Source organism: Saccopteryx leptura, chromosome 7 (assembly GCF_036850995.1).
Source record: "Saccopteryx leptura isolate mSacLep1 chromosome 7, mSacLep1_pri_phased_curated, whole genome shotgun sequence".
Taxonomy (NCBI): Eukaryota; Metazoa; Chordata; class Mammalia; order Chiroptera; family Emballonuridae; genus Saccopteryx; species Saccopteryx leptura.
Window position 1 is genome coordinate 8,634,494 of NC_089509.1, and position 27,206 is coordinate 8,661,699.

Below are 27,206 nucleotides of genomic sequence, written 5' to 3' on the forward strand. Positions count from 1 at the left end.
ATGTTCGTAATGACCATCTATTGTTGTTCTAGTATCTTTGAACATCCTAATAATCATTATTTTAAACTCTGCATCTGGTAATTTGGTTATATCTGACTCATTCAGGTTCTTTTCTGGGGATTTCTCTTGATTTATTTATGTTGCATTTCTCTGCTTTCTCATTTTGTCTGTGTAAAAGAAAGTTTTGGCCCCTGAGTCCACTGGGTGTGGCCTCTGTGTTCCCTAGGTGTGGTCTGTCTGCAGGCCCGCCACCCCCTCTGCTGTTGCTGCCTAGGGCATTCAGGTATGGACATTGCTGGTGCCTCCCCACTGGGACTTTTATTGTGGTTTCTGCCTCTCCTTCACGGGTTGTGGCTATGATCACGTGCTCAGGTGCACAAGCCTGTTGGCCTTTGCCTTTGCCCTGCCCCTGCTGGTGGCATTATGCTAGGCCCTGAGGGCAAGGGTGTGCACCTTTGCTCAGCTGCGGGTCTCCGCCTGATTCTGGGCTTTCACCCACCCCTGCAGGAGGAGCCCCTTGGTGGGACGGCTGCAAGCCTTGTCTCCACACGCTGGGTGGAACTGCATGCCCATGCTCAGTAGCGGGACTCCACCTGTTCTGGGCTTTTGGCTCCACCCCTGCCGGAGGAGCTGGTTCCCAAGTCAGGCCTCAAGCCTTCGTTTTGCAGGCGGGGCAAGGGTGTGCTCCTGTGCCCTTGCTCAAGGGCAGGTCTCCACCCCTTCCAGGGCTCCTGCCCTTTCCCTGAAGGCTGTGGATTACAAACTAATTTTAAGAACCATCATCTGAAAAAACCAACTTTGTACTAAACTAAGAGGACTCTTCAACCAAGGAACACTGAAGAAACCCACCAAAACTGGTAGGAAAAGCAGAAATGCAGAGAGGGCTGCCCAGCTCCCTGGAGCAAACAGCAGCTGGGAGAGACTCATGTGGAAGGAAGTGAGTTTGCACACTTCCTGGATTGCAGGCGGTCTGCAGCTGGGCTTGACCACTTTCGCACGTCCCCTCCTTCCCAGCTGGGCAAGACTGAGCTCACACCAGGGTCTCATGGTGGCCAGCTGGCTTCCGCCCTTGCCGACAGAACCACGCTACCACGTCCCGCGGTCGCCCGCCCTCCTGCGAGCCCTCAGCCATGTGGGTGGGGGCGCTGCAGCTCAGACCCTAAGACTTACTACTGTAGTCCCGAAAGCTCCCTCCTTCTAAGCGACTCTGCTCTGAGTGCTGTGGGAGAGCTTGTTTGGCTGGTTTCCTGCTTCCTTTCGCTGGTATTTCTTTTTCCAGGGGAAATATTCACTTCAGATTTGGGGAGTGACTCGTCCCAGAGATTAGGGTGGCTGTCTATCAAAATGTTTCTCCCTGTGCCTCTTAGATTACACTCTCTTCCTGCTACTCCAGTCCTTTCCTCTCTCCCTGTCTCCCGGGTGAGTGGTTGTGAGAGAGGTATTCTGAGTGGTCCCTTTAAGAAGAATCCTGGGTCTGAGAAATCAGTCTCTTTCTCATAAACAGTATCCTGACTTGTTTCCAGCTAAATACTGTCCATATGCCTCTTCTAGGTTCTGGGGCTGCAGGCTGGGGCTTTGTTCCTGGGACTCAGGATCCTCCCCTCTCTGCTAAACTCACTTCCTTCCACATGAGTCTCTCCCAGCTGCTGTTTGCTCCAGGGAGCTGGGCAGCCCTCTCTGCATTTCTGCTTTTCCTACCAGTTTTGGTGGGTTTCTTCAGTGTTCCTTGGTTGAAGAGTCCTCTTAGTTTAGTACAAAGTTGGTTTTTTCAGATGATGGTTTTTAAAATTAGTTTGTAATCCACTTTGGTTCTGAGAGGTAGAAATTGGTACGTCCGCCTACTCCATCGCCATCTTGTCTCTCCAGTTTTTTTTTTAAATTTAATTAAATTTATGGGGTGACATTGGTTCACAAAATGATACAGGTTTTGGAGGCAAAATTCCATAGCACATCTCTGTACACTGTATTGTAAACTCTAAAAGTTTTTGATTTACTGGATTACAGAAGAGATGTCTTCAAGGTGTCCCTTCCCTCTGCCTCACCCTGTGAGGCACTTGCTCCCTAGTGGGACCACTGTAGGCCGTCACCGATGTCCAGGGAGTATGGACTAGGAAAGGCCCCTGAGACCACACAGCCCCTGACTCATGCCCTTGTCAGACTTCCACAAGCTCTGTAACTTGGCTTGCCTACTTTACCTGATGCTCATTTTCCTCACCTGTGAAATGGGAGGAGGGGAAAATAATGTATGGGTCTTGGATAATGCTTGGCATATAGTGTGTGTCCTTCCCAATGTCTGAACCAAGTAAATGAGTTATAATTTCTTGTATATGAAATTATCATTAAAATGTCAAGAAGAGGAAAGGTTTCTTGGAAAAACTAAAACATGACCCATTGGAGTTCTTAATAGTTTCCAATCCTTTTCTAATCTTTAATCCCTTCTCCCTCCAGTGAGCTTTTGTGACTGGAGACAGAAATACGTAGTATTGGAATCTTCCCCCTCCTCCCTGTCCATTAAACACCCAAAATGCAGTCATTGGAGTAGGATAAGAACACCCCAGGGCGTTGCTTGTAAAATGGAAAGCTGAGGAGAAGTAATTTGAGTGAAGGATGCTGGGAAAACTAGCTAGCTCAGAAGCTGATGTCTGTTGAGCCTCAGACCTGCTGGCTGGGAGCCAAGTGTGGCACGCGTGTACTGCATGCCCCTTGTCCTGGGCACTGTATCTTGAACCACATCACAGCCCCTGTGAGGGCAGTGTGACTGTATAGCCATGCTTACTACTGAGCTCAAGGAACAGCTCGCAGCATGGCAAAGAGCCCCTGTACCTGTCCATTGCTCAAACTAAAATCAGGAGCCACATCCTGACCTCACCAGCCTCACCAGCCCTCAGTGAGGCTCATCCACTCCACCATTGACCCTTCACCATCTCCATGGCCAGTACTCATCCAAACCCACCTCATCCTCCTTCCTAAGGGGGTTGTTTGCTCCTTATACTATTTTAGTTCATTCTCCCCTTGGAGCCTAAGGGACCTTTTTTTAAAAGATATATTTAATTAATTAATTTATTTTAAAAAAAATTTTTTTTTAGAGAGGAGAGAGAGAGAGAGAGAGAGAGAGAGAGAGAGAGAAGGGGAGGAGCAGAAAGCATCAACTCCCATATGTGCCTTGACCAGGCAAGCTCAGGGTTTCGAATCAGTGACTTCAGCATTCCCAGGTCAACGCTTTATCCACTGTGCCACCACAGGTCAGGCTCTAAGGGACCTTTTTAAACATAAATTAAGCCATGCCACCACGCTGCTTGGAAACCTTCAATTGGACTCACACGTAGCTCAGAACCAAACTGCAGCTCCTACCTGATGAAGTCCCTGTCAGCCTCTTCAATTTGGTCTCACAACCCCACCCCTTTGCTCACACCCTCCAGATATGCTGGGCTTCCTTGTCTCCTGCAATGTGACTGTGCCAAACCTCTTCCACCCATGCCCTTCGCGTTGACAGCCTCCTCCACTTGCACTCCTCTCCCCAGCTCTAACCAGGCCTGGCACCTGTTTCTCCATCAGGCCTAAGCTGACACCACCTTTCCTTGGAGACACCTTTTCTGATCATCTAGTTGGGAGCCGTGAGCTGGTCACATAATCATGTTTCATTTTTCTTCACAACCATTTCTACTCTAAGCAAGGCTATTCTCTGTGTGCTTGTCTCTGTCCCCCACTAGAATGTCAGCCCCAGCAGGGCAGGCAGTGTGTCTGTCCTGTTCCCTGTGGTATCGCAGCCCGTCACGGTGCTGGGGAATTCTGGAATGAATGCCTGGATGAATAAATTGGGAAGGGAGCACACTCCACAGAAACAAACCCAGCAGCACTTCTCGTGAAAGATGATGAACTAGAGCTATTTTAACCTGACTACCCTCCTGAGAAACTCACCAAAACAACAAGGGAAAACAAACATGTCAAACGAAAGAGAAGAGAAATCCACTAAACAAGGGAAATGACACTGCAAAGCACAGGTGAGCAGCATGCCAGCCAAATATGAGAAACAGAGGTATGTGGCATGCTGAGCCCTGGGGGGACAGTGGGTCCCCCTCAGGCAAGAGTCCCAGCCCTGAGAACATATCCAACAACTCTGTGATTAACAGAACAAAGTGCAGGAATGTGGCAGGGCCCTGGAGAAGTGGGTATCATGACAAAGAAGGGAGCTGATAAGCCACTGTCATTGGTCCTTAGACCCAGAGCCTGCTTCCAAGGTGGCTGGAGGTGACATGGTAGGAGAGTGGAGAGTGAGTGACCACAGAAGGGCAGTTCGCAGAACAGATGGTGTAGGGACTCTCGTGAGCACAGAGCAGTTTGGGGAGATATTCTCCTAGGGTGCCTGAGCTCAGAGAGTAGTGCCAGATTCCCTGGGTTCCGATCCCAGCTCTGCCCTTGGGTGACATACCTAAACGCTCCGTGTGGCCCTTCCTCATCTATAACATCTATAAAGTGGATGGTCTAAGAAAATCTACTCATAAGAGTTGTTGGGAGTATTAAATAAGTTGTACATTCAGAGTGGTGTCTGGCACATGGTAAGCACTATGTAAATATACTGCTCACAAAAATGAGGGGATATTTCAAAATGAATATGAAGCGATAAAAAAAGAGGCCTTTGATTTTTTTTTATTAAACAAGAACATCAGAAAAGCAAACGACAAGTCAAAGAAAGTTATTCGATTCTGCAAATGAGATGCAAACTCAATTATCGTGATTGAGTAGCAAGTGATATATTGCAGAAGCATGTCAAATGTTTTGAAATATCCCCTAATTTTTGTGAGCAGTGTATTAGCTGTTATTACTACATCATCATCATTATTATCATCATCATCATCTTCATCATCCCTTCTTCCACGTGATTACTCTGACTTTTATACCCTGTCAAGTTGTCCTTTGAGATTACAGGCAGCAGAGAGACATTCTCAAACATGCAAGCACTCTGGGTATGCAGCCCCGGGAACCTATGTTAACAAGCCACCAGGTAACAATCAGATGCCAGAAAAACAATTGAAGTAAAGAGAAGTGAGAAAACATGGAGCAAAGAATGGAGGTGAAACCTTAGTTCTATTTAAATAGAAACGAAGTAACTGTGGCATTTATGGCCATCAGACAGAATATAAATGCTGTAAGTCCAGATGACATCAAATAATACAACCGAACTGGGAGTCGCAAGGACAGGAGGGGAAAGGGTGCATGTGCTCACTCCACCTTCTTTCACAGTCAACATATTGGCTGAAGTTAAAGCCTGCTGTTGAAAAAGATAGTGGCTCTAACTTTTTCTTCTTCTTCTTTTTTTTAAGATTTTACTTATTGGTTTTACAGAGTGGGACAGGCAGGAGTAGTTGTTTCAGTCTAGCTTTTTATTGGTTGCTTGTTGCATGTGCCTTGACTAGGTGAGCCCAGGGTTTTGAACCGGTGACCTCAGCATTCCAGGTTGGTGCTCTATCCACTGCGCCACCACAGGTCAGGCAGCTCCAGCCTCTTAATGTTTTCATAATCTGTATTAATTTTAGTCAGAACTTTTAGGAATGAATATTATTTATAGTAAGAAAGTTCATCAGTTTCTTTGGTTTCATCTGTTTTTCTTCAATCAATAGCAAATGACAAAACCAGTATTTTTATGTATAATAGGTCTCATTTTCTAATATTTTTACCCATCTCTGTATCATTGTATGTGTCTGGAATCCCGTTTCTTCCTCTGTGCGTAAGCAATGTTCAACAGATGTTCACGATGGCTTTTTCTGGGATGGTGGTATTTTGGGTAATATTTTTCATATTAGATTTTTACTTTTTGCAGTGTTGGAATTTTTTATAACAATCATATTTCACTTTTAAAAGGCCACTTTTAAAGGAAATATATTTATGTTTGTTTAAGTTACTATCTCCTATACTTATTTACACCTAGAGCTTTCCTGGCTTTTCCTCTGTGGTTGTTGCTGCCTGCTCTCTGGTGGAAGGCAGACTTTCTCTGTGGGAGAGAGGGCTGCCTCATGCCATCCCTTGCCCCTTCTCAGTGGAACTGGCACCTCTGAATGGAAAGTGGAAGTGCAGAGTGTGGTCATGGTACAGGCATTGTTCTGTGGGTGAAGTTCATTGACCACGACTGTGGTCAACTGAGTGTAACCAGCCCAAACTGACATGTCATTGTAAACAGGGGATACCAAGGGCTCTTGAAGGTAAGAAGTATCTGAAAGACTTGGTTGGGAGCTATTACTAATTTCTTTAACTTCTCTCTCACAAAAATAGACTGTTTCTAAACTTTAGTCTATGATTTAATTCTATTTGCATATCCACCCCACCCCCCACTTCAAGGCATCTTGGGGGTAATTATTCTTCTAGCTTAGGATGGCCAGTGAAAGCTCGGGTCTGGAGTTGAGTCAGCTGACTTCCTTGCACTCACTGTCCTAGGCTGTGGAAAGGTGAGGGTAACAGTACTTTCTCTTGGTGTTGCGGGGTGAAATGGGGCAGTGCACGTTATAGGCTTAGTGCAGTACTGGCATGCGGTTTACTATTAGTAAATGGGAGCAACTGTGAACATTGTGACAGCCACACAGTGTGCAGGCATTGCCACCCATTGAGGATACATTGAATGCCAGGCATGTGACAGAGCTGCTTCATGGTTCATGCATAAAGAAGTGCTACTTGCTTATTTAGCTTTTCTGGCTTTCTTTAGTACACTACATCAATTAGTTACATAAGGAACATAGGAAAAACATTTGCATTTGATATATTAATTGTCCCTAAATGTTCTTCCTCAACATTAGGTTTGGTGCTTTAGAAACTGGAGAAAAAATTTGATCTCTTGATTTTCCTTTTTTTTCCTCAGCATTCTTTTCCAAACTCGCATATGGCACCTGGTTAGTCTCTCATTTGCTTAACTGGAAGATTGTCATAAGAACTTGGCTGGTATGTCTTACTCCTTTTTGTCACTTGCCAAAGATATACTGTGTGTCTTCCTTTCTCTGTATAGCCATATAATCAGTATATATTTTCTGCGATGAGGCCATTTATGATCATCCTAACCACCAATAAGAAACACTTTATGGGAACTTCCTTTATGTGCTGGAGATCCAAAGGTTTTACCATATCCTTGACAATTCTGTTCTTCCCCCTGAAGTTTGTGCAGGATTTGAGAGTTACCCATCTGCAAGTGTATGGTGAGGCAGGGAGTACAAGCAGGGGTGACCTTCTTATCACATCCCTGTCTGGAAGGAATGTCTTCGTCTATGGACTCCCAAAGGCTTCTGGACCTTGCAGGCAAGGCTTGTTATGCAATAAAATACCTTAGTCAGGCCAAATACCGGTTGGCTCAGTGGTAGAGCGTCAGCCTGGCATGCAGGAGTCCTGGGTTCGATTCCCGGCCAGGGCACACAGGAGAAGCGCCCATCTGCTTCTCCACTCCTCCCCCTCTCCTTCCTCTCTGTCTCTCTCTTCCCCTCCTGCAGCCAAGGCTCCATTGGAGCAAAGTTGGCCCGGGCGCTGAGGATGGCTCTGTGGCCTCTGCCTCAGGAGCTAGAATGGCTCTGGTTGCAACAGAGCGAAGCCCCAGATAGGCAGAGCATCGCCCCCTGGTGGGTGTGCCGGATGGATCCCGGTCTGGCGCATGTGGGAGTCTGTCTGACTGCCTCCCCAGTTTCCAACTTCAGAAAAATACAACAACAATAAAAAAACCTTAGTCAAGGGGCCTTTGGGGAGAAAAAAGGCAAACAGGGCTTAAAACTCACTTCTTTTTGAAATCTAAATGCTGGGATGTGGACAGCATGATGGCAAATATTGTAGAAGTATGAATGAATTTGACAGAGGTGATGTAACTGGACTAGGGGCTAAGTCTGGATGGGCCACCCAGGTCAGGAGGTATACAGGGGTACCTTGGACCTCTACAGCAGGTGCAGTGTCCATGTGGTCCTAGTGCTCATCCTGGGGGAAGGGAATTTGCTCTTTGCCAGATGTGCTGCCTGCTGGGAGGGTTGCCTGGGGCCTGTGGGTAATGTCTATGACCAAAACGTAGCCTGAGGCCAAAGCAAGAGCAGAGGCTCTGGGATTATTCCCAAATCAACATAAAGTTGTAAAAATGTATATTTTGGAAGAAAATTAAAATAGAAAATTACTTGTAAATGCCTGTAATGCTCATCATAGTTGAAAAAGAAAAGGAGAATGAAAGTATTGAAGTAAGAACTCCGGGCAGTAACCCCCAGGAACTCTTGCGAAACTAGTCATTTGATGCTACAAGTCACCATTTGTATAAATTGGATACATTCTTACTGAGTGTGTGACATCAAATGAACGTCCAGAATCTCAAAGTCATTGAAAGTAAATAAGTTCAACAACTTTTTGTGGAATTTGGCTGGTCTCCAACACTAATAAGATCTTGGCCAAACTTGTGTATCATTGGCTCTTCCAAAATTATCAATAGAGCATCCTAATGTTTTGTGTATGATTTCTTGTTAACAGTACAAGGTAGGCCACAAAATCCTTCACTTCTTTTCCTCAATCTCAGGAAAGTTTAGAGTCATTGTTAGATTCAGCATCTAAGAGCCACGGTCTAGACTTGTGCCTCAAGGATGCCCAGTGGGCAAATGGCTAGTTGAGTTAAAGTTGAGGTCACTATGTTAGGTTCATATCTTGTAAATGGAATTAGCTTCATTCAAATGTTTTCATTTAGCAAGCCTGAGCACAAAATGCCTGCAAGACATGGATACATGATGCTTTTAGTTAACAGAGAAAATGTTGCTTTACAACCAAATAATAGATTACAGAGATCTCCACAAGCCTTAGACAGTCAGTTACCAAAGATGTGTATAGAACAGTGTCTACAAAATACACATGTTGACTGTGTAAAATTGGCCTACGGTTCTTAGTTTATCTGTGAAATGGAGGCAAAATGACTCACTAGCCAAAAAAAGTGACCCACAAATGCCCAACTATAAGCCTGACAAGTGAGAAAAGCCCAGAGCTTGTCAGGGCTGAGTGCTGCCCTTCACTGTTCATGCAGCTGAGGTGTTTTACTGCAGGTGGAGAAAAGTCATCACTAAATTCTATAGCCTCAAAAGTACAACAGCTACATCAACAAAGCAGGATAGCAACAAAGTGGGAAGCCAAAGTAAGAAAATGCCTGAGAGACCAGTGGAGCAGTGGATGGCCTAAGCCTCATCAAATAGCTACTGAGAAGGCTGAGTGGTCCAGCCTAGGAGGCCAGTTTGTGAAGCCATGCTGGCAATACCATTACATATGATGCAGATCATTCAAAATCATAGAAGCAGAATCCGAAAGTCAATAGTCTAGCCTGACCAGGCGGTGGCACAGTGGATAGAGCAATGGCCTGGGATGCTGAGGACTCAGGTTCGAAACTCCAAGGTTGCTGGCTTAAGTGCTGGCTCACCGGCTTGAGCATGGGGTCACCGGCTTGATTTTGGGATCATAAACATGACCCCATGATCGCTGGCTTGAGCCCAAGGTCGTTGGCTTGAGGAAGGGGTCACTGGCTCGGTTGTAGGCCCCTCGGTCAAGGCACATATGAGAAAGAAATCAGTGAGCAACTAAGATGCTGCAACTATGAGCTGATGCTTCTCATCACTCTCCCTTCCTGTCTGTCAATCCCTGTCTGTCCCTCTCTCTTTCTCTCTCTCATTCATTAAAAGAAAAGAAGTGATTCAAGGTTTCTGCTTTGAACCCTCATTTTGGACAAAATAGGCACCTATAATGATGAAATATCAGGCAACATATGGATAACTTCCCTGACATTTATTTAAAAACAAAATTTTAGTGTTCACATCAGACCACTGTGGGCAGATATTTAAACCTCAAACCGAAACATCAAGAGACAGAAACAGGCCTGACCAGGAGGTGGCACAGTGGATAGAGCGTTGGACTGGGATGCGGAAGGACCCAGGTTCGAGACCTCGAGGTCGCCAGCTTGAGTGCAGACTCATCTGGTTTGAGCAAAGCTCACCAGCTTAGACCCAAGGTCGCTGGCTCCAGCAAGGGGTCACTCGGTCTGCTGAAGGCCCGTGGTCAAGGCACATATGAGAAAGCAATCAATGAACAACTAAGGTGTTGCAACGCGCAATGAAAAACTAATGATTGATGCTTCTCATCTCTCTCCATTCCTGTCTGTCTGTCCCTGTCTATCCCTCTCTCTCTGACTCACTCTCTGTCTCTGTAAAAAATAAATAAATAAATAAAAATTAAAAAAAAAAAAAAAAAGACAGAAACAGGAGCAGAATCACTTCAGTGGAGACTTCACTTTTAAAGGCCCTGAGCAGCACTGGGATCTGTGTCCTTTGTGGCATGCAAAGGCACACTTCCACAATTCATTTGAAATTTCACTGAGATTCTGAAAGCCTGGGAAGAAATGATACTCCCATTTTATTTCAAATAAGGTGAAATAAAAAACCAAGGAGGTACAAAGAGCCAAAATTAGAATTAGAATGGATTAACTTCCAATTTCAAGTTTTGATCTTAGAAGAAATGTACCCAGACATTATTATAAATTATCTGGATGTCACAATGATCCCAAGTGTCCTTATTCTCAAGTATCCAATTCCAACTTACATTATGTCAGACAAGTAAAATCTGTTACTGCTATACATTTGAAAATAACATATTTCAATATGGATGATTCTCTTTTGTAACTTGACACCCACTCTACAAACCCTCTGTGATCTAAGAACTCTAAGGAAATTGAGAACCTGGAATCTTGAATCTCCTTACCTGATGTTGGCTCAATAGTAAAGGCTTGATGAGACTGAATCAAAGTGATATGAAACTCAAAATCCACAGGGCAGCTGCACTGCAAAGGAATAATGTATTTTTTGCTGCAAAAAGGGAAAAATAGAATATATCATTTTTCTTTGCAACTAGCTCTTCTGATACCAAAGAGTCGATACTCAACTTATGTAATGAACAACTAGTAATGACAATAGTCAAAACCAATACAATAATTTCTAGGTGCCAGCTCTTCTACACACTTCCCAGATAGGAACTATTCTAATCCTATGTGGTAACACTATAATCTCCCTATTTACAGAAGAGGAAACTGAGGCACAAGAGACAATAAGTATCCAGCCCAATGTGACATGGCTAGGGAGTGGCAGAACCAGAACTTAATGGTGGTCTACTGTTCTGAGTGCCCACACTTCAAATGCCTCTGTCCTTGCAGCCTCTCAGGTACTGCAGCTTTATCCTGTTGGTTATTCACCATCACAGGGGAAAGACATTCCCCCACAAACCAGGCCCCAGGGCACCAGGGAACCACTGGACAAACAGACCTCACAGAAGCTGGGAAGTCCCTGCCCTTACAGAGCTTGGAACCAGACCAAACAACACTATGGGCTATTTGATGGAAATACACTAGAGCCTGATTGGTTAGAAGTCCAACAACCAGTATTGGACCTGGAGTAGGTCTGTGTATTCAGAAATGTTTTCTCGCCCAAAATGTGTGTTCTTTTTGGAGACGTCTCTATTTAGGTCTTTTGGCCATTTCTTAATTGGATTGTTTGATTTTTGGTATTTTTATAATTTCCTTATGAATTTGAATATCAAGTCCTTATTAGATGTTTTGGTAAATATGTTCTCCCATTTGGTGGGTTGTCTTTTCATTTTGTTGATGGTTTCCTTTGGTATATAAAAACTTTGTAGTTTGATGTAGTCCTATTTGTTTATTTTTTCTTTTGTCTACCTTGCCTGAGGTGATATATCAGAAAAAATATTGCTATGAGAAATATCCAAGATTTTACTGCCTCTATTTTTTTCTAGGATTTTTATGGTTTCGAGTCTAACATTTAAATCTTTAATGCATTTTGAGTTTATTCTTGTTTATGGTGTAAGAAGGTTGTCCAGTTTGTGAAATTAAAGACATGCTGGCAATGTGGGAGAAGCTTTCAAGTTTCATTGAAAAGAAACAGCCAGAAAAAGTTTCAACTGTTTGTGTTTCAGCACTTTTTAATGACACTTGTTTGTCACATTTCCATAACATTTTAAAAGGCAGGCAAAAGCAAACCTCTTTGGATAGATTTTTATTCAAAAGTCCTGCAAGTGAAAGTGCCGAAAGTGCAGAAACAGGTAATGATTGAAAGAAAAATACGTAATGTTAAGCTTAGGTTAAGTTTAAAGTTAAGAAAGTGCATTTTTTTACAATTAAGTTTTTGTGGCTTCGTTTTAAGTAAAGAAAGTGCAGTTGTAGTTTTGTTTAAAGAAAATGCAATTTTAGTTTACATTTAGTGTTAAGAAAGTGCAGTTTTACTTTACGTGTCTACAGTGCCTGCATCCCTTCCTCCCTCCCTCCTCCTCTGCCATTTACCTCCATTAGCCACACTCGTCTGTCTCCAAGGTAAGAACACAGTACTAAATAACACTTTTTTCTTTTATTTCATATATTTTGTTATGCATTGGTAAAGTATATATGTGTGTTTCTTAATTAAAAATGTCTTTTTTTCATAATTTAGAATGGTTTGGGAATGTTTCACAGGGCTGGAACAGATTAAGTCTATTTCAATTATTTTAAATGGGAGAAATTTGTTTGATATTCTAGTTGAGTGACTTACGAGCTCAGTCACAGAACGAATTAAACTTGTATCTCAAGGTACCACTGTAACTCCTATCCTTCTCAAGCTATTTCAAAAAATTCAAGAGGAGGAAAAACTTCCAAACTCCTTTTACAAGGTGAACATAATCCTTATTCAAAAACCAGGCAAAGACACTACAAAGAAAGAAAACAATAGGCCAATATCCCTAATAAACTTAGATGCTAAAATTCTCAACAAAATATTAGCAAATCAGATCCAGCAATACATGAAAAAAGTCATACATCATGATCAAGTGGGATTTATTCTGGGGAGGCAAGGCTGGTACAGTATTTGCAAATCTATCAATGTAATTCATCAGATAAACAAAGGGAAGGAAAAAACCACATGATAATATCAAGAGATGCAGAAAAAGCATTTGATAAAATCCAGCACCCATTCATGATCAAAACTCTGAACAAAGTGGGAATACAGGAAATATACCTCAACATGATAAAGGCCATCTATGACAAACCAACATCATATTCAATGGGCAAAAATTAAAAGCAATCCCCTTAAGAACAGGAACAAGGCAGGGGTGGCCCCTTTCACCACTCTTATTCAACATAGTTCTGGAAGTCCTAGCCACAGCAATAAGACAAGAAGAAGAAACAAAAGGCATCCAATTTGGAAAAAAAGAAGTAAAACTTTCATTATTTGCTGATGACTTGATACTGTACATAGAAAACCCTAAAGTCTCAGTCAAAAAAACTACTGTAACTGATAAATGAATTCAGCAAAGTGGAAGGATATAAAATCAATATTCAGAAATCAGTGGCATTTATATACACCCACAATGAACTGTCTGAAAGAGAAATTAAGGAAACAATTCCCTTTACTATTGCAACCAAAAAAATAAAGTATCTAGGAATAGATTTAACCAAGGAGGTTAAAGACCTGTACTCAGAAAATTATAAAACATTGATAAAAGAAATCAAGGAAGATACAAACAAGTGAAAACATATAACATGTTCATGGATAGGAAGAATAAACATCATTAAAATGTCTATACTACCCAAAGCAATCTATAAATTCAATGCAATTTCTATTAAAATATCAATATCATACTTCAAAGATATAGAGAAAATATTCCAAAAATTTATATGGAACCCAAAAAGAACACGAATAACCTCAGCAATCTTGGAAAAGAAAAATAAAGCAGGGGTGTCACACTTCCTGATATCAAGTTATACTACAAGGCCATTGTACTCAAAACAGCTTGGTACTGGCATAAGAACAGGCATATAGATCAATGGAACAGAATGGAGAACCCAGAAATACACCCACAACTTTATGGCCAACTGATATTTGACAAAGGAGGTAAGAGCCTACAATGGAGTAAAGACAGTCTCTTTAACAAATGATGCTGGGAAAATTGGACAAGTACATGCAAAAAAATAAAAATAGATCACCAACTTTCACCATTCACAAAAATAAACTCAAAATGGATAAAGGACTTGAATGTGAGTCATGAAACCATGGTCATCTTGAAAGAAAACATAGGCAGTAAGCTCTCTGACATTTCTTGCAGCAATATATTTGCTGATTTATCTCCACAGGCAAGTGAAATAAAAAACAGGATGAATAAATGACACTATATCAAACTAAAAAGCTTTTGCACAGCAAAAGACAACGTAAAAAAAAAAAGACAACCCACACAATGGGAGAACATAATTGCCAAAATGTCTGATAAGAAGTTATTAACCAAAATCTACAAAGAACTTGTTAAACTCAACACCAGGAAAGCAAACAATCCATTCAAAAATTGGGGAAAAGAACTGAATAGACATTTCTCCAAAGAGGACATACAGTTGGCCAATGGGAATATGAAAAAATGTTTAACATCACTAATCATTAGAGAAATGCAAATTAAAACCACAATGAGATATCACCTCACACCAGTCAGAATGGCAGCCATCAACAAAACAACACATAACAAATGCTGGTGAGGGGGTGAAGAAAAGGGAACCCTCCTGCACTGCTGATGGGAATACAGAGTGTTGCAGTCACTGTGGAAAACAGTACGGAGATTCCTCAAAAAATTAAAAATCAGGGACTGAAAAGATGGCAGTGGAGTAGGCGGACACACAGACGCCCAGCTCTCACCACCAAACTGGAATACAAATCAATTTAGGAAAAATCAGCATGAAAAACCAACTCTGAACTACAAGAACAGCTCTCAGAAACCAAGGAGCAAAGAAGAAGCCACAACAAACCTGGTAGGGAGCGCCCGAATCTCCCCTGCTTACAGGAACGGAAGGGGGGGTGAGGCTGAGAGCCCAGAGGGGATCTCACACAAGGGAAAAGAGCCAAAACTACTGCTCACAGCCACTTGCCTGGCGACCAGGGATTGAGGTGTGTTGAAAAGACCAGCTTATCTCCCAAGTGGAAAGGAAAGAGAGAGGGACAGACTGTGAGGGGCTAAGGAATGAAGGAGACAACCTAAAAAAGCTGACTCATCTGTGCTGGAGGCAGCCATAGCTTGGGGAGGGACTGAACCTTTCACAAAACAGAGCTGAAGTGCTTCCAGATCAGAGATCTCCGGACATCTATCCAGCTCCAATCAGCGCAACAAGACAGAGCTGAAAACAAGAAGTGGGGAGGAGGGGCAGTAACTCAGGTCTCCATGGAGATCTGAGATACACCTCCCCCTACTGAAGCTGAGAAAACACCCTGCCCCCAGAGAGATTAGTTGGCTAAAGAGGCCTTCAGAGACTCAGGTTACACCCATCGCATTCCTGGATACAGTTTCAAGGAAGCCCCCTGCTAAGATCAGTAAACAAGACTATCATCTGTTAAGAAAACAAACAAATCAAGACTTCAAAGCTGCCCAAATCCGAAAATGGATTACAGATAACAGCTGATATCAATCCAAGAAGACCTAGAAATAACACATCTGAAAACTGGAGGCAGACAACACCAAGCCTAGACTCAACCAACTCTACAAATAAAACACCCCAAAACAGACAATGAGAAGACAAAGAAGTGCAATCCAAATGAAACCACAAGAGACACCTTCAGGAGATGAACTGAGTGATATGGAAATAATCAACTGCCAGATGCGGAGTTCAAAATAATGATTGTAAGGATGCTTAGGGATCTTAGAACAACAATGGATGGTCATTATGAACACCAAAATAAAGAAATAGCAAGTATAAAAAATAATCAGTCAGAGATGACAAATACAATATCAGAAATAAAGACCGCAATGGAAGGAATTAAAAACAGGATAACAGAGCTGAGGATCGAATCAGCGAGTTGGAGGACAACTGGAATGAAGGCATGAAAGCAGAGAAGAAAAGAGAAAAGAGACTCAAAAAGTCAGAGGAAACTCTTAGAGAGCTCTGTGACAACATGAAGAGAAATAACATCCGCATCATAGGGGTTCCTGAAGAAGAAGAAAAAGAACAAGGGATAGAGACTTTGTTCAATCATATCATAGCTGAAAACTTCCCTAAATTAATGCAAGAGAAACTCTCACAAGTCCAAGAAGCACAGAGGACTCCATTAAAGAGAAACCCAAAGAAACCTACACCAAGACACATCATAATTAAAATACCAAAGCTAAGTGATAAAGAGAAAATATTAAAAGCTACGAGAGAAAAAAAAGTTATCACCTACAAAGGAGGCCCCATAAGGATGACATCCGACTTCTCAACAGAAACACTTGAGGCCAGAAGGGAATGGCAAGAAATATTCAAAGTAATGCAGAACAAGAACCTACAACCAAGACTACTTTATCCAGCAAGGCTATCGTTTAAAATTGAAGGAGAAATAAAAAACTTCCCAGACAAAAAACAACTCAAGGAATTCATTACAACCAAACCAATGCTGCAGGAATTGATAAGGGGCCTGTTGTAAACAGATCAAAGTGGGAAAAGGATATAGCAAAAAAGGAATACACCTTTAAAGAATAAAATGGCAATAAACAACTACATATCAATAATAACCTAAAGACAACAAGAACAGAATAAAAAGACAAACTACACAATGGGAGAACATATTTGACAATATGTCTGATAAGGGGTTAATAAACAAAATTTATAAAGAACTTGTAAATCTCAACACCAGGAAGACAAACAATCCAATCCAAAAATGGGCAAAAGAGATGAATAGACACTTCTCCAAAGAGGACATACAGATGGCCAATAGGCATATGAAAAAATGCTCAACATCACTAATCATTAGAGAAATGCAAATTAAAACCACAATGAGATATCACCTCACACCAGCCAGAATGGCGTTCAACAACAAAACAACACAGAATAAGTGCTTGGGAGGATGTGGAGAAAAGGGAACCTTCCTGCACTGCTGGTGGGAATGCAGACTGGTGCAGCCACTGTGGAAAACAGTATGGAGATTCCTCAAAAAACTGAAAATCGAACTGCCTTTTGACCCAGCTATCCCACTTTTAGGAATATACCCCAAGGACACCATAGAACGGCTCCAAAAGAGAAATGTACCCCCATGTTTGTGGCAGCATTGTTCACAATAGCGAAGATCTGGAAACAGCCCAAGTGTCCGTCAGAGGACGAGTGGATTAAAAAGCTTTGGTACATATATACTATGGAATACTACTCAGCCATAAGAAATGATGACATCGGATCATTTACAACAACATGGATGGACCTTGATAACATTATACGAAGTGAAATAAGTAAATCAGAAAAAAACTAAGAACTATATAAATCCATACATAGAAGGGACATAAAAATGAGACTCAGAGACATGAACAAGAATGTGATCGCAATAGGGGTGGGGGGTGAGGGGAGGGGGGATGGGGCGAAGAAGGAGAGAGGGGTTGGGGGAGGGAAGGGGCACAAAGAAAACCAGATAGAAGGTGACAGAAGACAATTTACCTTTGGGGGAGGGGTATACAGCACAATCAAATGTCAAAATAATCTAGAGATGTTTTCTCTCAACATATGTACCCTGATTTATCCATGTCACTGCATTAAATTTAATAAATAAGTAAATAAATAAAAAAAGAGAAAAAAAATTAAAAATCAAACTGCCTTTTGACCCAGCTATCCCACTTCTAAGAATATATCCTAAGAATAAGAAATCACTGACTCAAAAGAAGAAATGCACTCCCATGTTTATTGCAGCATTGTTTGCAATAGCCAAGATCTGGAAACAGCCCAAGTGTCCGTCAGTAGGCTAGTGGATTAAAAAGCAGTGGTACATATACACAATGGAATACTATGCAGCCGTGAAAAAGAAGGAAATCTTACCCTTTGTGATAATATGGATGGACCTGGAGTCTGTTATGCTAAGTAAAATAAGCCAGGCAGAGAAGGAAAAATGTCATATGACCTCACTCATATGAGGAATCCAATGAACAAGGTGAACTGAGGAATGAAAGAGAGGCAGAGAAGGGGTCAAAGAGTCCAGAGGGAAAGCAGTCAGAAGGAAAGGGGATGAGAGGAGAGGATCAAAGAAAGGAAAGACAGTAATGAAAATATATACACTTAACACAGAGAGATAGAGGGCAAGATAGTAAGTCATGGAGGGAAGGGGGGAAGGTGGTGGGGGAGGGCAAAGGGGTATCAAGTAGAACATGGGGGGAGGGAGGGAGATATATTCGGGAACATTTGTAACTATGTAAACACAACAAATTAAAATCAATAAAAAACAAACAAAAAAATCAAGAAGTATGAAATGGGGGCCAGTAGGCCAAAATCAGGATGGATGAATGGATGGATGGATGGATGGATGGATAGATGAATGGATGGGTAAATGGTGAAGCAATGACAAGTTGAGATTATAAAATCGTCTTCAACAGACAAGATTTGAGAATTGATGGGTCACTTCTTTGTTTCGTTCCAACAATCTAGAAATACCTTGTAAAACCATCCTGGGCTTTCAACTTTCCATTAAGGAGGTACAAATGGAAAGGCTGAAGTTGAGGAGCTAAGAGGGGAGTAGAATGAGCCAGGGGAAAAACTGGAAGCAATCAGGCATTTCATCTATTGAAGACAATGACAGGTAGATGGTAGAGCTGAGGGAGGTGCTGACTGGAGCTCCCCTCTGGTTTGGTAGCACAAAGAAGAGAAATGGGTGAGGTTGGGCTCAGAAGCTGTCAAACATCTGGCACAGGCTTAGAGAGGCAGCAATTCAGAGGCACATCTGTTTCTGGTCCCACAGCCTGATCTCACAAGCAGCCTCTGAAGAAGGCATTCCTCCATACAGTATATGGGGTAGGAGATTCAAACTAAGGCAGAGGAAGAGCAGGAGCTGATGGTCGTCAAGCACTGAGGAAGAGGGCCTGATGGGCCACACAGGCAAGGAGACACAGATAAGAGCAAACATGAGAGCAGTGACCTTGGAGGCCACAGTGAGACAGAGATCACAGACAAGGTGATCACTTCTCCTTATGCTTCTTAACAGTGGCTTGTAAGGAGTATTTTATCACTGACAATATTTAGAATTGTTGGTACATAAAAATATTCAAAACCAGAATAATATCTAGTAAGTTTTGTTGTCTTTTAATTTTTTTCTACAATGAACTCTCATTATTGCTCTCATGTGGGCAGGACCACTCTACCACCCACTTCTAGCCCCAATGTGAGTCCTGGAGGCTGCCCAGACCACTGCCCCTGTCCTGGGGAGGGAAGGCATCCTGATGATAGTTCATCAGCCCTGCACTATCCAATTCTGATACAATCCATTGGGAAATTATCACCTGTGCCAAGCAACAGCTTGTAACTGTTCAACTGTTCATGGAATCCATACCATTGCTCCATGTAAGTATAATTCCAGAGATACATGAAGTCACATGGAGCACTGACAAGTGGATGTGTAAATCCAAGACCATCCTGCTTGCTATAGATTTGTAGTGAACGCTGACAGCATTCTCTCTCATCAGCTGGTGCACCCATCACTCATATTTGGGAGTGCTATGGCTGATGACTTTCACCTTGAACTTCTTTTTGGCTGGGTTGCTGGGCATCCCATCCCTAACCTTCACTACTTTATGGGTTATGCCTTAATATATCATAAATCATGTGGAAAGAACCCTTGTTTCTAATTCTAAGGAACCTGACCTAAGGTCCTATGGCTACATTTAAATATTTGCAATCATTGCTTTTTTTTAACTTTAAATAATAATTACATTTTTCAATTCCAGTTGACATACAGTATTATATTAGTTTTAGGTATATAACCCGGTGATTAGACATTATAGAACTTACAAAGTGATCACCACAACAAATCCAGTACCCATCTGACACCATGCATAGTTATTACAGTATTATTGACTATATTCTCCATGCTGTACTTTACATCCCATGAATATTCTGTAACTACTGAATTGTATTTCTCAATCCTTTCACCTTTTTCACCCATTTGCTTATCCCCCTCCCATCTGGCAACCATCAAAATGTTCTCTGTATCTATGAATATGTTTCTGCTTTGCTTGCTCATTTGTTTTTTAGATCTACTTTGTCTGGTGTAAGTACTGCTACCCCAGCATTTTGGTTTGTTTGTTTCCATTTTCATAAACATCTTTTTCTATTCCATTACTTTTAGTTGGTATGTGTCTTTCAATCTGAACAGTCTCTTGTTGACAATATATGTAGAGTCTTGTTTTGTTACCCATTCAGTCACCATGTATCTTTTGATTGGAGCATTTAATCCATTTTATTTAAAGTAATTATTGATAGATAGATATATTTATTGCCATTTTAATATTCATATTTTTATCTTTTCTTCTTCTACTTCTTAAAGAAGTCACTAACATTTCATGTAATACTAGTTTGGTGGTGATGAACTCTAGCTTTTTCTTGTCTGGGAAGCTCTTTATCTGTCCTTTGATTCTAAATGATAGCTTTGCTGGGTAGAATAATCTTGGTTTTCATCATTTTGAATATTTCTTGTCATTCCCTATGGTCTGCAAAGTTTCTGTTGAGAAATCAGCTGACAGTCTTATGGGAGTTTCCTGGTAGGTAACTAACTGCTTTTCTCTTGTGGTTCTTTTCTTTTTCTTCTTTTTCCAAGTGAGAGGAGGGAAGATAGAGTGGCAGACCCCCGCATGTGCCCCAACCAGGATCCACCCCACAACCCCTGTCTGGGGTGGATGCTCTGCCCTTCTGGGGCCATGCTTGCAACTGAGCTATTTTTAGCACCTGAGGCAGAGGCTCCATGAAGCCATCCTCAGCATCTGGGTTCCATGTGCTCAAACCAATCAAGTCATGGCTGTGGGAGAGAAAAGAAAGAGAGAACTAGAGAGATAGAGAATGGGACGGGGTGGAGAAGCAGATGGTCACTTTTCTTGTGTGCCCTGACTGGGAATCGAACCCAGAACTTACACACACTGGGCCAATGCTCTACCACTGAGCCAACCAGCCAGGGTCATTGAGTACACAAAGTCTTAGGAAGACACTGCTGGCTGCCAGACTGTTGGCAGGAAAAAAAGCAGCATGGTTGTGTTTTGAAAGATTTAAAACATGTATATATCATTATACATAATAGCTCAGTTTAATAAACTATTTAACTGAAATATTCTTTCTGATTACAAATGAAGGAAATTATATACAAAATAGCTCCAAAAACCTGTAGGGAAGTTGATAGATTTGTGTTTTAACCAAGACTGATGTTTGAATTTTAAGGCATATAATTTTTGCCAGTTTAGTAAACCACTGTTCTCATAAGCCTGGTTTATGGTCCAAACAAAAAGTAATTTGTGGATGGAAAGAAACAGACAAAAGAGAGAAATAAATAAATAAAGAAAGAAAGAAAGAAAGAGGAGAGGGAAGGAAAATAAAGGAAAGAGAGATGTGTGGGAGAGTAGAGAGAAGGAGGAAAGAAGAAGGAAGGAAGGAAGGAAGGAAGGAAGGAAGGAAGGAAGGAAGGAAGGAAGGAAGGAAGGAAGGAAGGAAGGAAGGAAGGAAAGAAGGAAGAAAAGAAGGAAGGAAGGAAGGGAGGGAGGAAAAAGAAAGAATGAATTACAAAGTTACTTGTTTTCTGCCACTACGATTTTGGTAAAAATTGCTATATTCACTTGTTTAAAGGAAATAACTATTTGGCCTCAAAATGCATAGTGTGAGTGGATCTTACCAGGAGGGATTCATCTCTGTCAGGTGAATCTTGGGGTCCCTGTACAGACCACTTAATACTGAGAAGGACCAGGTGAAGACAAGAAGGGCTGAAGAGGGGTAGTGAGGAAGTAATGGGATAGAGTTCTGGCAGAATTTGGGGGACAATAAACAGAAAATGAAAGAACAAAGAGCCAAGAATATATGTCACCCAAAATGTAAAAGTCTGATAATACCCACTGTTGGCAGTGATGTAGAAAAACAAATTTTCATGCACTGCAGGTGGGTGTATGAATAGTACAACCATTTTGGAAAATAATTTGACATTAGATAGTAACAATGAATTTGTGCTAAATCTGCAATTTCATTTCTAGGTATATACCCATGAGAAACTCTAGAACATGTGCTCCATGCCATGTTCAAAGATACACAATAGCAGTGTTGGACAAAGGAAAAAACAAACAAACAAACAAACAAATGTGAAAACAACACATAAGTAAATTAGGAATAGAACGGAGAAAAATAACTGTGGTAACTCCATGCATCAGACATTATAGCCATGAACTATGGCTGTAATCGTTAACATGGCTGAACTACAAAGAGATAATATTGAATGGAAAAAGCAAGTTACAAAAGAGCTTACAGACACCATTATCATGTTCCTAGAAAGATAAAGCACTGGCAAAGCTAACAACATATTATTTAAGGATAATACATATGTGTGTGTCAAAATTATTACAATCAATCAGAAAAGAATGGTCACAAAATTCAAAATAGTAGTTGCAAATTTATGGTAATGTTTTATGTCTTAATATTATTATTCATTATACTATTTTTATTATTCATTAATTTTCACAGATCATTATGTATTCTTTTGTATGTTTTATTTATTAACAATTGTTAAAGAGTTGTTAAAAAAAAGATCACATGAGATATGAGTCAGAAGCTCATGGAAATGCCTGGGGGAGAGAAGAGGGCCACTAACCAGCTGAACAAAAGCCATGGGACCAGAGCTAAATTTGGGAGTTCTATTCAAGGAAAACAGATAGTACTAAAATGGAAGGGTCCTGAGATTCATATATGCTAATCCCCTCACCATCTCCAAAAGCTACACCTCTCTAATTCCAGCAACCTGTAACCCCCTCCCTACTCAGCACTGCCTGCACATACTGGAATGTGCTGAATCCCAAGGTCTTTGCTCACCCTCTGGGCCTGTATCAAGAGGCAGCTAGTATATGCCAGCTTCTGGGTGGATTAAAATCCTCCAGTGGCCCACCCGCGGGGGTGGGGCAAAGACCAAGGCCACCAAGGCTTGTACACCGAGCACATGATCACAGCCACTCCTGTGAAGGAGAGGCGGAAACCACAGCAACAGCCCTAGTGGGCTGGCCCCGGCAACACCCATACTCATATGCCCTAGGCAGCAGCAGCAGAGGGGGTGGTGGGCCTGCAGACAGACCACACCTAGGGAACACAAAGGCCACACCCAGTGGACTCCAGTGGCCAAACTGAGAAGGCAGAGAAATGCAACACAAATGAATCAAGAGAAATCCCCAGAAAATGACCTGAATGAGTAAGATATAACCAAATTACCAGATGCAGAGTTTAAAATAACGATTGTTGGGATGCTCACAGATCTTAGAACAACAATAGATGGTCATTCCGAACATCTAAATAAAGAGATAGCAAATATAAAAAAGGACATTGAAATAAGAAAAAGAATCAGTCAGAAATGACAAATACAATATCAGAAATGAAGAACACAATGGAAAGAATTAAAAGCAGGTGGGATGTAGCTGAGAATCAAATCAGCGAGTTAGAGGACAAGATAAATGAAGGCATAGAAGCAGAGCAGAAAAAAGAAAAGAGACTCAGAAAGTCTGAGGAAATTCTAAAAGAGCTCTGTGACAACATGAAGAGAAATAACATCTGCATCATAGGGGTTCCTGAAGAAGAAGAGAAAGAACAAGGGATAGAGACTTTGTTCAAACATATCATAGCTGAAAACTTCCCTAAATTAAGTCAGGAAAATGTCTCACAAGTTCAAGAAGCACAGAGAACTCCATTAAAGAGACACTCAAAAAAATCTACACCGAGACACATCATAATTAAAATACCAAAGCTAAGTGATAAAGAGAAAATATTAAAAGCTGCTAGAGAAAAAAAACTATCACCTACAAAGGAGCCCCCATAAGGATGACATACGACTTCTCAACAGAAACACTTGAGGCCAGAAGGGAATGGCAAGAAATATTCAAAGTAATGCAGAACATGATCCTACACCCAAGACTACTTTATCCAGCAAGGCTATCATTTAAAATTAAAGGAGAAATAAAAAGCTTTCCAGACAAAACAAACAAACAAACAAAAAAAAACCTAAAGGAATTCACTACCACCAAACCAATGCTGCAAGAAATGCTAAGAGGCCTGTTGTACACAGATCAAAGGAGAAAAAGAATATAGCAAAAGAGGAATACATTTTAAAGAATAAAATGGCAATAAACAACTACATATCAATAATAACTTTAAATGTAAATGGATTAAATGATCAGATAAAAGACATAGGGTAGCTGCATGGATAAGAAAACAGGACCCATACATATGCTGTCTACAAGGGACACACCTTAAAACAAATGATGCACATAGACTGAAGATAAAAAGATGGAAAAAAATATTTCATGCAAATGGAAATGAAAAAAAAGCTAGGGTAGCAATACTTATATCAGACAAAATGGACTTTAAAACAAAGGCTATAGTAAGAGATAAAGAAAGCCACTACATAATGATAAAGGGAGCAATCCAAAAGGAAGATATAACAGTTATAAATATCTACGTACCTAATATAGGAGCACCTAAATATATAAAGCAGACTTTGATGGATATAAAGGGCAAGATCAACAGCAATACTATAATAGTAGGAGATTTCAATACCCCACTAACATCACTAGATAGATCCTCAAGAAAGAAAATTAACAAAAAAAAAAGCAGACTTAAAGGACACACTAGATCAACTCGATTTAATAGATATCTTCAGAATCTTTCAACCCAAAGCAGCAGAATATACATTCTTTTCAAGTGCTCATGGTACATTTTCTAGGATAGACCACATGTTAGGGCACAAAAGCAGTCTCAACAAATTGAAGAAGATTGAAATCATATCGAGCACTTTCTCTGATCACAATGGCATGAAACTAGAAATCAACCACAACAGAAAAACTGAAAAATACACAAACACTTGGAAACTAAATAGCATGTTATTAAATAACAGATGTGTTAACAATGAGATCAAAGAAGAAATAAAAAAATTCCTAGAAACGAACGATAATAAGCATACATCAACTCAAAATTTATGGGACAGAGCAAAAGCAGTCCTGAGAGGGAAGTTCATAGCATTACAGGCAAACCTTAAGAAGCTAGAAAAAGCTCAAATAAACAACTTGACCCTGCATCTAAAAGAACTAGAAAAAGAACAGCAAGTAAAGCCCAGAGCTAGTAGAAGAAAGGAAATAATAAAGATCAGAGCAGAAATAAATGACATAAAGGCTAAGGAAACAATACAGAGGATCAATGAAACCAGGAGCTGGTTCTTTGAAAAGGTAAACAAGATCGATGAACCTTTAACCAGACTCACCAAGAAAAAAAGAGAGAGGACTCAAATAATTAAAATTAGAAATGAGAGTGGAGAAATAACAACTGACATAACAGAAATACAAAATATTGTAAGAAAATACTATGAAGAACTGTACGCCAAAAAACTAGACAACCTAGATGAAATGGACAAATTCCTTGAAACGTATAATCTTCCAAAAATCTGGAAGAATCAGAAAACCCAAACAGACCGATTACAACAAATGAGATCAAAACAGTTATCAAAAAACTCCCAAAAAAGAAAAGTCCTGGGCCTGATGGCTTCACAAGTGAATTCTACCAAATATTCAAAGAAGAACTAACTCCTATCCTTCTCAAGCTATTTCAAAAAATTCAGGAAGAAGGAAGACTCTCAAGCTCCTTTTATGAGGCGAGCATAATTCTGATTCCAAAACCAGGCAAAGACGACACAAAGAAAGAAAATTATAGGCTAATATCTGTGATGAATTTAGATGCTAAAATCCTCAACAAAATATTAGCAAATCAGATCCAGCAATATATGAACAAAATCATACACCATGATCACGTGGGATTTATTCTTGGGAGGCAAGGCTGGTACAATATTTACAAATCAATCAATGTGATTCATCACATAAACAAAAGGAAGGAGAAAAACCACATGATAATTTCAATAGATGCAGAAAAAAAAACATTTGATAAAATCCAACACCCATTCATGATCAAAACTCTCAGCAAAGTGGGAATACAGGGAACATACCTCAACATGATAATGGCCATCTATGACAAACCCACAGCCAACATCATACTCAATGGGCAAAAATTAAAAGCAATGCTCTTAAGATCTGTAATGAAGCAGGGGTGCCCCTTTTCACCACTCTTATTCAACATAGTTCTGGAAGTCCTAGCCACAGTACTCAGGCAAGAAAAAGAAATAAAAGGTATCCAAATTGGAAAAGAAGAAGTAAAACTATCATTATTTGCAGATGATATGATATTGTATATAGAAAACCCTAAAGTCTCAGTCAAAAAACTACTGGACCTTATAAATGAATTCAGCAAGGTGGCAGGATATAAAATTAATACTCAGAAATCGGAGGCATTTTTATACACTAACAATGAACTGTCAGAAAGAGAAATTAAGGAAGCAATTCCCTTCACCATTGCAATCAAAAAAATAAAGGACCTAGGAATAAATTTAACCAGGGAGATTAAAGACTTGTACTCGGAAAATTATAAAACATTGATAAAAGAAATCAGGGAAGATACAAACAAGTGGAAGCATATACCGTGCTTTATGGTTAGGATGAATAAACATCATTAAAATCTTTATATTACCCAAAGCAATTTATAAATTCAATGCAATACTGATTAAAATACTAATGACTTACTTAAAAGATATAGAACATATATTCCAAAACTTTATATGGAACCAAAAGAAAACACAAATAGCCTCAGCAATCTTGAAAAGGAAGAATTAAGTGGGAGGTATCACACTTCTGGATATCAAGTTCTACTACAAGGCCATTGTACTCAAAACAGCCTGATACTGGCATAAGAACAGGTGTATAGATCAATGGAACAGAGCAGAGAACCCAGAAATAAACCCATACCTTTAGGGACAACTGATATTTGGCAAAGGAGGTAAGAGCATACAATGGAGTAAAGATAGTCTCTTTAACAAATGGTGTTGGGAAAATTGGACAGCTACCTGCAAAAAAATGAAACTAGACCACCAACTTACACCAGTCACAAAAATAAACTCAAAATGGATAAAAGACTTAAATGTAAGCCATAAAACCATAAGCATCTTAGAAGAAAAATAGGCAGTACGCTCTTTGACATCTCTCGCAGCAATATACTTGCTGATTTATCTCCAAGGGCAAGTGAAATAAAAGACAGAATAAACAAATGGGACTATATCAAACTAAAAAGCTTTTGCTCAGCTAAAGACAATTAGAACAGAATAAAAAGACAAACTACA

General features: G+C 40.6%; 1 protein-coding gene across 3 annotated transcripts in view; it reads right to left on the bottom strand.

The window, feature by feature from the left end:
* Nucleotides 1–27,206, bottom strand: part of CFAP221 (cilia and flagella associated protein 221) — a 97,067-nt gene that overhangs the window by 50,102 nt on the left and 19,759 nt on the right. For all 3 annotated transcript variants that reach the window (XM_066346666.1, XM_066346668.1, XM_066346667.1), the window contains exon 7: nt 10,732–10,835. In XM_066346666.1, the coding sequence (XP_066202763.1) occupies nt 10,732–10,835 (104 nt within the window). The remainder of the gene's footprint in view (nt 1–10,731; nt 10,836–27,206) is intronic.